General features: G+C 42.4%; 1 protein-coding gene across 1 annotated transcript in view; it reads left to right on the top strand.

Moving 5' to 3' along the window:
- The window catches only part of LOC109864824 (alpha-1,3-mannosyl-glycoprotein 4-beta-N-acetylglucosaminyltransferase B), a 183,789-nt gene that overhangs the window by 102,217 nt on the left and 68,800 nt on the right, over window positions 1–12,772 (top strand). Inside the window, exon 7 of the mRNA XM_020452798.2 lies at window positions 10,842–10,917. Within this exon, the coding sequence (XP_020308387.2) occupies window positions 10,842–10,917 (76 nt within the window). The remainder of the gene's footprint in view (window positions 1–10,841; window positions 10,918–12,772) is intronic.

Raw genomic sequence — 12,772 nt, 5'->3', positions numbered from 1 at the left:
TAACACTCTTCTTCAGGATCGGTGGGTCCCCTGCAGGATGGTTAAGCTAACGTAGGCCAGTGCGATTAGCATGAGGTTGTAAGTAACAAGAAAATTTCCCAGGACAAAGACATATCTGATATTGGCAGAAAGCTTAAATTTTTGTTAATCTAACTGAACTGTCCAATTTAGAGTAGCTATTACAGTGAATTAATACAATACTATTGTTTGAGGAGAGTGCACAGTTTTGAACATGAAAAGTTATTAATAAACAAATTAGGCACATTAGGGCGGGCTTGACGCAACATTTTGAACAGAAATGCAATGGTTCATTGGATCATCTAAAACTTTGCATATACACTGCTGCCATCTAGTGGCCAACATTTTATTGCACCTGTGCTGGAATAATGCTAATAATAAAAGCACCTCCTCCCAGCTGCCCACTGCACTGAGGATAGGAAACTCTGTCACCACCGATAAATCCAGTATAATTGAGAATTTCAATAAGCATTTTTCTACGGCTGGCAATGCTTTCCACAGCAACTCGCCCAAGCCTTCCCCATTTCTCTTTCTCCCAAATCCAGTCAGCTGATGTTCTGAAAGAGCTGCAAAATCTGGACCCCTACAAATCAGCCGGGCTAGACAATCTGGACCCTTTCTTTCTAAAATTATCTGCCGAAATTGTTGCAACCCCTATTACTAGCCTGTTTAACCTCTCTTTCGTGTCGTCTGAGATTCACAAAGATTGGAAAGGAGCTGCGGTCATCCCTCTCTTCAAAGGGGGGGACACTCTTGACCCAAACTGATACAGACCTATATCTATCCTACCCTGCCTTTCTAAGGTCTTCAAAATCCAAGTCAACAACAGATTACCGATCATTTCGAATCCCACCGCACCTTCTCCGCTATGCAATCTGGTTTCAGAGCTGGTCATGGGTGCACATCAGCCACGCTCAAGGTACTAAACGATATCTTAACCGCCATCGATAAGGAACAATACTGTGCTGCTGTATTTATTGACCTGGCCAAGGCTTTCGACTATGTCAATCACCACATCCTCATCAGCAGACTCAACAGCCTCGGTTTCTCAAATGATTGCCTCGCCTGGTTCACCAACTACTTTTCCGATAGAGTTCAGTGTGTCAAATTGGAGGGCCTGTTGTCCGGGCCTCTGGCAGTCTCAATGGGGGTGCCACAGGGTTCAATTATTGAGCCAACTCTTTTCTCTGTATACATCAATGATGTCACTCTTGCTGGTGGTGAGTCTCTGTTCCACCTCTACGCAGACGACACCATTCTGTAAACCTCTGGCCCTTCTTTGGCCACTGTGTTAACAACCCTCCAGACAAGCTTCAATGCCATACAACTCTCCTTCCGTGACCTCCAACTGCTCTTAAATACAAGTAAAACTAAATGCATGCTCTTTAACCGATCGCTGCCTACATCTGCCCGTTCGCCCATTATCACTGCTCTGGACGGTTCTGACAACTACAAATACCTAGGTGTCTGGTTAGTCTGTAAACTATCCTTCCAGACTCACATCAAACATCTCCAATCCAAAGTTAAATCTAGAATTGGCTTCCTATTTTGCAACAAAGCATCCTTCACTCATACTGCCAAACATACCCTTGTGAAACTGACCATCCTACCGATCCTCGACTTTGGCAATGTAATTTACAAAATAGCCTCCAACACCCTTCTCAACAAATTGGATGCAGTCTATCACAGTGCCATCCGTTTTGTCACCAAAGCCCCATATAATACCCACCACTGCGACCTGTACACTCGTTGGCTGGCCCTCGCTTCATACTCGTCGCCAAACCCGCTGGTTCCAGGTCATCTACAAGACCCTACTAGGTAAAGTCCTGCCTTATCTCAGCTCGCTGGTCACCATAGCAGCACCCACCCGTAGCACGCGCTCCAGCAGGTGTATTTCACTGGTCACCCCCTGGGCCAATTCCTCCTTTGGCCGCCTCTCCTTCCAACTCTCTGCTGCCAATGATTGTAACGAACTACAAAAATCTCTGAAACTGGAAACACTTATCTGCCTCACCAGCTTTAAGCACCAGCTGTCAGAGCAGCTCACATATCACTGCACCTGTACATAGTCCATCTATAAATAGCCCAAACAATTACCTCATCCCCTACTGTATTTATTTATTTATTTTTGCTGCCTCACCCCAGTATTTCTACTTTGCACATCACCTACTGCAAATCTACAATTACAGTGTTTTTAATTGCTATATTGTATTTACTTCGCCACCGTGACCTTTTCATTGCCTTTACCTCCCTTCTCTCCTCATTTGCTCACATTGTATATAGACTTGTTTTTGTACTGTATTATTGACTGTATGTTTGTTTTACTCCATGTGTAACTCTGTGTTGTTGTATGTGTCGAACTGCTTTGCTTTATCTTGGCCAGGTCACAGTTGTAAATGAGAACTTGTTCTCAACTTGCCTACCTGGTTAAGTAAAGGTCAAATAAAATAAATAAAAAATACATTATGGCCTTTCTCTTGCATTTCAAAGATAATGGTCCCAAAAAAATGGGTGGTTTTTCTTTGTATTGTCTTTTACCAGATCTATTGTGTTATATTCTCCTACATTCCTTTCACATTTACACAAACTTCAAAGTGTTTCCTTTCAGAAAATGCCTATCCTGGCTTCAGGGCCTGAGCTACAGGCAGTTAGATTTGGGTATGTCATTTTAGGCGAAAATTGAAAAAAAGGGTCCACTCCTTAATCCTTAATACACATCCTTAATACACACCCTTAATTCAAATCAAAATAAAATACATTTCCATTTGTCACATGCACCGAATACATAGACCTTACATTGAAATGCTTAATTACAAGCCCTTAACCAACAATGCAGTTTTAAGAAAAATACCCCGCAAAAAATAAATAAAAGTAACAAATAATTAAAGAGCAGCAGTAAAATAACAATAGCGAGGCTATGTACAGGGGTACCGGTACAGAGTCAATGTGCGGAGGCACCGGTTAGTCAAGATAATTGAGGTAATATGTACAGTACATGTAGGTGGAGTTATTAAAGTAACTATACATAGAAAATAACAGAGACTAGCAGCAGCATAAAGGAGGGGGAGGGGCAATGCAAATAGTCTGGGTAGCCAATTGATTAGATATTCAGGAGTCTTATGGCTTTGGGGTAGAAGCTGTTTAGAAGCCTCTTGGACCTGGACTTGGTGCTCCGGTACCGCTTGCCGTGCCATAGCAGTGAGGACAGTCTATGACTAGGGTGGCTGGAGTCTTTGACCATTTTTAGGGCCTTCCTCTGACACTGTCTGGTATAGAGGTCCGGAATGGCAAGAAGCTTGAACCCGATGATGTACTGGGCCATACACATTACCCTCTGTAGTGCCTTACCAGGCAGTGATGCAACCCATCAGGATGCTCTCGATGGTGTAGCTGTAGAACCTTTTGAGGCTCTGAGGACCCATGCCAAATCTTTTCAGTCTCCTGTGGGGAATAGGTTTTGTTGTGCCTTCTTCACGACTGTCTTGGTGTGCTTGGACCCTGTTAGTTTGTTGGTGATGTGGACACCAATGAACTTGAAGCTGTCAACCTGCTCTACTACAGCCCCATCGATGAGAATAGGAGTGTGCTCTGTCCTCCTTTTCCTGTAGTCCACAATTGGTGTTCTTGCACCACATGGTCACGTCTCTGACCTCCTCCCTATAGGCTGTCTCGTCATTGTCAGTGATCAGGCCTAGCACTGTTGTGTCATCGGCAAACTTAATGATGGTGTTGGAGTCGTGCCTGGCTGTGCAGTCATGGGTGAACAGGGAGTACAGGAGGGGACTGAGCACGCACCCCTGAGTTGCCCCCGTGTTGAGGATCAGAGTGGCGGATGTGTTTTTACCACCTGGGGGCGGCCCGTCAGGAAGTCCAGGATCCAGTTGCAGAGGGAGGTGTTCAGTCCCAGGGTCCTTAGCTTAGTGATGAGCTTTGAGGGCACTATGGTGTTGAACGCTGAGCTGTAGTCAATGAAAGCATTCTCACATAGGTGTTCCTTTTGTACCTGATGTGAAAGGGCAGTGTGGAGTGCAATAAAGATTGCATCATCTCTGGATCTTTTGGGGCGGTATGCAAATTTGAGTGGGTCTAGGTTTTCTAGGGTTTCTGGGATAATGGTGTTGATGTGAGCCATGACCAGCCTTTCAATGCATTTCATGGCTACATATGTGAGTGCTACGGGTCAGTAGTCATTTAGGCAGGTTACCTTAGTTAGTGTTCTTGAGCACAGGGACTATGGTGGTCTGCTTGAAACATGTTGTTATTATAGACTCAGACAGAGAGAGGTTGAAAATGTCAGTGAAGACACTTGCCAGTTGGTCAGCACATGTTCGGAGTGCATGTCCTGGTAATCCGTCTGGCCTTGCGGCTTTGTGAATGTTGACCTGTTTAAAGGTCTTACTCACATCGGCTGCAGAGAGCGTGATCACACAGTCGTCTGGAGCAGCTGATGCTCTCATGCATGTTTCAGTGTTACTTGCCTCGAAGCGAGCATAGAAGTTATTTAGCTCGTCTGGTATGCTCGTGTCACTGGGAAGCTCTCGGCTGTGCTTCCCTTTGTAGTCTAATAGTTTGCAAGCCCTGCCACATCCGCACGTCGGAGCCGGTGTAGTACGACTTGATCTTAGTCCTTGTATTGACGCTTTGCCTGTTTGATGGTTCGTCGGAGGGCTTCCGGTCCCGCTCCTTGAAAGTTGCAGCTCTATCCTTTAGCTCAGTGCAGATGTTGCCTGTGATCCTTGGCTTCTGGTTGGGGTATGTATGTACAGTCAATGTGGGGACGACGTCATCGATGCACTTATTGATGAAGCCAGTGACTGATGTGGTGTACTCCTCAATGCCATCGGAAGAATCCCGGAACATATTCCAGTCTGTGCTAGCAAAACAGTCCTGTAGCTTAGCATCTGCTTCATCTGACCGTATGTTGTGCTGAGATGTTTTCCATTTGATTCTTGCACACTGTCCATTACCATCAGAATGCAACACAGATCTTATTTCAGCACTGTTCATTAGCTTCAGAATGTAACACGGATCTTATTTCAGCACTGTTCATTAGCTTCAGAATGCAACACGGATCTTATTTCATCACTGTTCATTAGCTTCAGAATGCAACACGGATCTTATTTCATCACTGTTCATTAGCTTCAGAATGAATCACAGATATTATTTAATCACTGTTCATTAGCTTCAGAATGCAACACGGATCTTATTTCATCACTGTCCATTAGCTTCAGAACGCAACATGGATCTTATTTCTTCTCTTTACAGTCTTAACTCAATACTATAAAGCTGGAAGTTAGTATTTTCGAACAGAGTGCAAGGTTTCCCCCGAAAGACAACCTCATGGCAGATCAGGCTAATGGACTAATTGTTCCCAGATCATCCTGACCAAGTAAAGCAATGGCAGATCAACCAGGCAGACGAATCAATCCCGCATCAGGCAGACAGACGGACAGAGAGATGACGAATCAATATCAAATCAGCCCAGATACTCAAAACTATTATTGTCACGCAAACAATCTGTCTCTCTGTCTGTAAGATGAGATGGTAGGCCTATTACATTTAATTTAGTCATATAGTATTTTCTTTGTGTAGGGTGTATATTTCATCTGATTAGTGTGTAACAGGGTTTAATTGGTTTGTGCATTGGTGAGGATCATGTATCTTATATGAAGGTCTGTGCTTTGCTTTGGTGTCATGTTCTCAGGGAGACATTGATGTGATGCAATTTGTTGATTGGATGAATTTCATAACGTTAGCACTCTAAAGTCATCGGTGTGACTTTGTAGCTGCCGCAGCACTGGGCTGGGGGCTTAGCGGCACAATAGAAGAAGTGGTCTGATGACACAACCAGTCTATTGAGATTAAAGGCTGTCTGTCCGGCCCGCTCAATCAGAGCCCCTCGATCGATTTGCTCCGGGAGCCATGTCTTACTCACCCCTCATCCTCTCTCTCCTCTTCCCTCTCTCACTCTCTCTCCTCTCTCTGTCATCTCTCCTCCCTCTATCATTGTTGGAGAATCGCAGCCCTGGCCAAGGAGAATGAGACAATGTTCCCTATCGATTAACCAAGTGGCCCTGTACCAGGAGGGGACTGCAGGATGGATAGGCTGCCTATAGGGTGTGTGTGTGGTGGGTGGGTGGGTTGGGGTTTGTGTGTAGACATTCTGTACTGAACTGTTTCATCACTAAGTGCAAATGTGTTGTCGATGTGTGTCAACTCAAATTCAGGACAAAACAGACTGCATTTGCAATCTTGCTCCTTGGCCTGTATTCTGAGAGAAGCAGAGGAAACCAGGTCCGTGTTCAATAAAGGTTGCTTGTTTGTGACATGTAGACAGGCTGTGCTGAGACACTGTTTCATAATGCATGAGGAGGACAGGACGGGCGGAGCAAGCACACATCCCTCACATCAAATGGGCTGATAGAAGATAGTGTGGAAAGACCGAGAGAGAGAGGAGGAGGCAGGAAGACAGGTTGAGCAAGAATTGGGAAGCACTTGGAGAATCATATTTATGTGGCTTAATGAATACTTGTGGTATATACATAGCCTGCAAATGAATGCTTAAAGTAAAGGTATAGAAAAACATGTTAACATCGAATTGTAACACAGATACATACAGTGGAAAAGTATTCAGTGTATAGAATTGCATCTGATATGTGCATTGATGTTGTATTGGTGTGTGTTGATGTGTTTTGATGTTGTATTGATGTTTATAGATGTTTATTTCTGTTATATTGATGTTGTATTGTTCTTGTATTGATGTTGTATTATTCTTGTATTGATGTTGTATTGTTCTTCTATTGATGTTATATTGTTCTTGTATTGATGGTGTATTGTTCTTGTATTGATGTTATATTGTTCTTGTATTGATGTTGTATTGTTCTTGTATTGATGTTGTATTGTTGTATTGATGTTATATTGTTCTTGTATTGATGTTATATTGTTCTTGTATTGATGTTGTATTGTTCTTGTATTGATGTTATATTGTTCTTGTATTGATGTTGTATTGTTCTTGTATTGATGTTATGTTGTTCTTTTATTGGTGTTGTATTGTTCTTGTATTGATGTTGTATTGGTGTTGTATTGATGTTGGATTGTTCTTGTAGTGATGTTCTTTTGGTGTTGTATTGATGTTGGATTGTTTGTGTGTTGATGTGTATTGCTGTTGTATTGTTCTTGTATTGGTGTTGTATTGATGTTATTGTGTTGATGTGCATTGTTCTTGTATTGATGTTGTATTGGTGTTGTATTGATGTTGTATTGTTATTGTATTGATGTTGTATTGGTGTTGTATTGATGTTATGTTGTTCTTGTATTGGTGTTGTATTGTTCTTGTATTGATGTTATATTGATGTTGTATTGTTATTGTATTGATGTTGTATTGGTGTTGTATTGATGTTATGTTGTTCTTGTATTGGTGTTGTATTGTTCTTGTATTGATGTTGTATTGATGTTGTATTGTTCTTGTATTGATGTTGTATTGGTGTTGTATTGGTGTTGTATTGCTGTTATGTTGTTCTTGTATTGGTGTTGTATTGTTCTTGTATTGATGTTGTATTGGTGTTGTATTGTTCTCGTATTGATGTTGTATTGGTGTTGTATTGTTCTTGTGTTGATGTTGTATTGTTCTTGTGTTGATGTGTATTGGTGTTGTATTGGTGTTGTATTGGTGTTGTATTGATATTGTATTGATATTTTATTGGTGTTGTATTGATATTGTATTGGTGTTGTATTGATATTGTATTGGTGTTGTATTGATGTTGTATTGATGTTGTATTGATATTGTATTGGTGTTGTATTGATGTTGTATTGGTGTTGTATTGGTGTTGTGTTGATATTGTATTGGTGTTGTATTCATGTTGTATTGGTGTTGTATTGATGTTGTATTGGTGTTGTGTTGATGTTGTATTGGTGTTGATGTTGTATTGTTCTTGTGTTGATGTGTATTGGTGTGTATACAGGGCTCATCTGTAAAATAGACCTTGGTCTCAGCATAACTCTTTGTCAAAATAAAGTTTAAATAAATACTCAAACACTGTTAAACAATAAATACAAATATTTACCCTCTGCAGACTGCACTACCATGACAACTTCCCTAATGCTCTCTCTCGGTGTCGATGTAAAACAAGCACCTAGGAACGTGACCCTGCATTTTAAGTGCTCATCTGTCAGGGACGCACTGGGTGCACTTGTAAAAATTGACCACCTGCTTGCTTCTCAAAAAGTAAAAGAAAATGAATTTAAGCTAAATACTACCGAGTAACTCCCTTTGTCAACTAACCATATGACAGGCGTTGCAGATTGATATTGTTATTAAATTGGGGTAGTTAAGTTTGTGGTTAGAAGCTTTTTATTAATTGTCAAAACTCTATCTCCCTGGGTGATATTTGGGGAGGGTTAGCTGTTGAAATGGAATAATGGGGTTTAGCCCTGAGCAGGGTGTGTGTGTTCTGTGTCCTGTGTGTGCATGTGCTTAGGTGTGACCATGTGTATGTTTTTGGGCATGCTCCCCCAATTTTATTGTGTGTGTGTGTGTGTGTGTGTGTGTGTGTGCGTGTGTGCGTGCGTGCGTGCGGGCGGGCAGGCGTGCAGGCGTGCGGGCTTCACTGTTAACCCACACATCTGGGAGCACAGAGGAGATCTGAGAAAGTTTTACAGTTCTTTGGTAACATTTCCGAGGGTCTGTGTTTTCGTGTGTGTTACATCTGACAGTTTGGTGTGTCACAGTGGTATGTTTAGGATGTACGGAAGCTTGTAGCTGCTGCCTGTCGAGTTTAACACGGTCTAGTGTCGTACAGGGTGGTCCGCCGTCGTACAGTGATCCTAGGCAGGGCTACAGAGGCACAGAACAGTACAGACTTGTGTTCCTTATCCACATGGACCTAAAGGAACATTACACTTTCAGATCAAAGTTTGTCAGATGTCTAATGTTAAGATGTCCCATGACATTGGTTGTGTAGATCTAGCTATATGCCTCTACCCCCCAAAAATAGAAAGGGTCAACACAAATTAAAAGCAGAAAAAACTGGTAATTAGATGGTGCTAATCTTTCCCATTCATTTGGGGTAGAGGCACATAGCTGGATCTACACAACCAATGTCATGGGACGTGGTTTCATCTTGGCATGAGTCCACTTTTGAGGTAAAAAATAATTGGACACATTTTCATTCATAAGTGTTATGTCACTTTATTAAAACATGCAATGAGGAAGGGATGAGTAACTCCCCAGATAATATTAATCACTTTGAGATGGAATTAAAGTGCTATACCATTATCATTCATCTCTAAACTGACCTTCCACATCTTAATGGCACATTAGGGGAAAACACTTTACTATTTGATGAAACCCAGTGAAACCGATAGCTTAAGGGGTGGTAGGGTAAGAATGGATCTCTTTGTGTCTTATCACGGGCCTCCTCATGGTACGTGTACTGTCCATTTACCAGATGGGGAAAAAGGGGTTTAGCACTAGGGGAAAGAACCACATAATGTTAATTGTGCATGTGATGTGGTGCGTCATCAAGCCTATCTCCCGGGCACAGCTGAAATTCATAAAGCTTATCAACCAATTAGAAAGACGGCAGCTATTGGATTTGAATGTTAACACAGCGTTCAATGGCAACGATTTTTGCATATCTCAATTTGGCAGAATTTGCCCCTAATCAACCCCAATTGTTTTATTTTATAAGCATAGATTTCAATGTGTTCTCAGAGTACATTGTGGACATCATTGTCTAGCTTGTTCACCTCCAGCAATAGCTGTATCTTATGAGTCACAATGTAAATGACTTAGGCAACTATTTCAGTCTAGCGAAAGACTGTGTATCTCTCTGAATCCATTGCACATGGTGTTATTGTAAGATTTGAATGGGCAAACAGATCTTAGGACTTGTGCTGCCGGAGGGCCGTCTTTTATTGGATGAAACGATGAGAAGTGCGTTGAGTTCAGGGGCATTGTTCTCCTGGTGTAGTAGTTGCTGCCTGCTGTATGGCTGCTCTAGTCAGTGTGTTGTTATTTTTCCTGTGTGGTGATTTGTTGTGTGGAGGCTGTGGGCTCATATTACCCATACCCCTTTTCATCACGGTGTGTTTATATAAGTTACTCTGTGTCTCTGTCTCATCCAAAAAGTGTGTGTGTTTTGTGTGTGTGCGCTTGAGGTTCATATGTTTGGTTCCCATAGGCATAGCTAATCGAGTCACTCACTTCCTGGAGGACATGTGTTAGTAAATGGGGATAGATTATCATATGACTGGCTTGTTTTGATAACCGATGGACTGTGTCTGTCTGTCTCTTTCTTTCTTTCTTTCTTTCAACATCTCATTGATATCCAGTGACAAATACAACCTCATGTTCTTCTCCTAATCTGAATCAGGAGCCACTAATCCACCTCCAGCTGCTCCTCTTACAAGAGGACAGAGGAACTGGGTTACTGCCCCGCTTAGAAGAGAAGGTTATGGTTTCCGTATATACTGACTCAAACGACAATAGAGTTCCTACGTTATGAATTCAGATGCAGAACATGTGTCCGAGTCATGCTAGAGTGATACAATGTGTCTTTACTGGCTGTACTCAGGCCTGAATGTCAATGAAATATGTGTACGTTGTTTGAATTCCCACTTTGTGATGTCAAGAAGAATAGGCTCTGGTTTGAATGTGGATCATGCGTTGATGCTGGAGTGTGTGTGTGTGTGTGTGTGTGTGTGTGTGTGTGTGCAGTGCCTTTGTGCATCCGCATACGTGAATTTGTGCGTGTGGTTGTATGTGTGTGTGTGTGTATGTTTGGGTTTGTGAATCTAACCGTCACTCTCCTCTTCCTCTCCAGATGGCGGACGAAGCAGAATTTGGATTACTGCTTTCTCATGATGTACGCCCAGTCTAAAGGGACCTACTATGTGCAGGTACGAAACCTCAATCTTCCAGTATGCATCTGTTTACTGTTTTAGGAAATGAGTACATTCTGCAGTGTAAAATGAGAATCTGGAAGTCGGTAAACACTATGAACTGTTTGTTCTGGGAATAATAGTTGTCCGTGCTTGGAACTACGTTGCTCACAGGGCAGCCATTGCACATAACCTTCGAGCAGGTGGCACTCCACTTCACTTCATTTTCCACGCAAGACCTATCGTGAGGGTGACATGCCATAAATTAGCCTCAGTCGTCTCCCACAGTCGGGGCTGCATTCGTGAGACCAGACGAACGCTTGCGTTTTGACATTAACACCCGATGCGGTTGTGTATTTTGACAGCGCTACTCGCTCTGAACTTCAAGGAGGTTCTCCTCTGGTGAAGGGAAGGGTAATTACTTCCACGTTAGTTCCCAGCTGGGGAAGGAAGTGGAAAGATGCAAACTCTGTTAGGCAGATGCAGATTAGGAGGGAGCGTTGTGATTAGGTTGGGATTTGGTTACCGTCTTTCTGCTGCTGTAAAACATCAGCCGTCTCTCATTCCTACCCATAATGTAGGAGGATATGTTGACACACCACTAGGCCTCCATCGAAGCGTCTTCGGAACAAGAAGACAATCTGTATCCATTGAAGACGAGACTGAGGGAATGCAACGCATGTGTAGCATATGGCTCAGGCGCCAATGCTTGTTCCATGTGACATTGTGTGCTTTGATGAGAGCACAGAAACATTTGGTTCTGTGTTGCTCTGACATATTGTCTGAATGACTCCTGTCCCCTTGAGAGATGTGTTCTGATCTCATTCACAATGTGCCTTTGTACTCCTTAGAGAAAACAGAAGACCATGTTAAAATAGCAGTAAAATCAGGCGCTTATTCACCTTTCAACGTCCCTTTTCTACTTTTAAAACCTAGATGTTCCATATTCATTGAAATTGACAGTGTAGAATATATTAAAACAGACTGGTTCAAACAGGTTTAAATCAACACATGTAACGGCTGCTTGAACAAACTGCCGCTCCTCATTACCGGGCAGACTTTAGCCACTGGGATAGAAACTGATGGAAACAGCCATGTTTATTCCGCCACCGGCTGGGGATAGGGTAACGGCCATCTGTTGCAGCCCAATGTATCACCCTATCGTGGCATGCGACTCACAAAACATGTATCCGGGCTGTCTCCACCTCGGTCCCCACTCACGGCGGGAGAAGAGGGGGTGAGAGGGAAGCAGGGTGAGATGGGAAGTGGCAGGAGTTGCGTGGGACCACTTTTGGAGCCTCGCCTCAGAAAGGAGAGGAGAAGAGCGCATGTGACAGTTTATTTCTTCAGAATCACCTCATCTGTTTTGTGACACACAGAGCAGCTGTCACTCCTCTCACCACGGCAGGCTGTCCAGATGTCTTTTTTATTTATTTTATTTATTTTTATTCATGTTAATTAGTTGCAGTTGACTGGGAGGTCTTTGGTAGTTGTGTGTTTCATCTCCTGTTTAAGTCTACTGACTCATTTGAAGCTAATTTTAAAGCTTTTTTTGTAAGAGGATAAAGGACATAGTTTTTATTGGTTTAGAGTATACAAATGAAGCAATTAAGTAATTTTAATTGGAAATACAGTACCAGTCAAAAGTTTGGACACACCTACTCATTCAAAGGTTTTTCTTTATTTTTGCTATTTTCTACATTGTATACTAATACTGAAGACATCAAAACTATGGAATAACATATATGGAATCATGTAGTAACCAAATAAGTTTGCCTTGCCTTGATTTGCACACTCTTGGCATTCTCTCAACCAGATTCACCTGGAATGCTTTTCCAACAGTCTTGAAGGAGTTATGCTGAGCACTTGCTGG

Source organism: Oncorhynchus kisutch, linkage group LG19, assembly GCF_002021735.2.
Source record: "Oncorhynchus kisutch isolate 150728-3 linkage group LG19, Okis_V2, whole genome shotgun sequence".
In the NCBI taxonomy this organism is placed as follows: Eukaryota; Metazoa; Chordata; class Actinopteri; order Salmoniformes; family Salmonidae; genus Oncorhynchus; species Oncorhynchus kisutch.
Note: the sequence above shows the minus strand (reverse complement) of the source record. Positions and strands in the feature narration are given on the sequence as shown.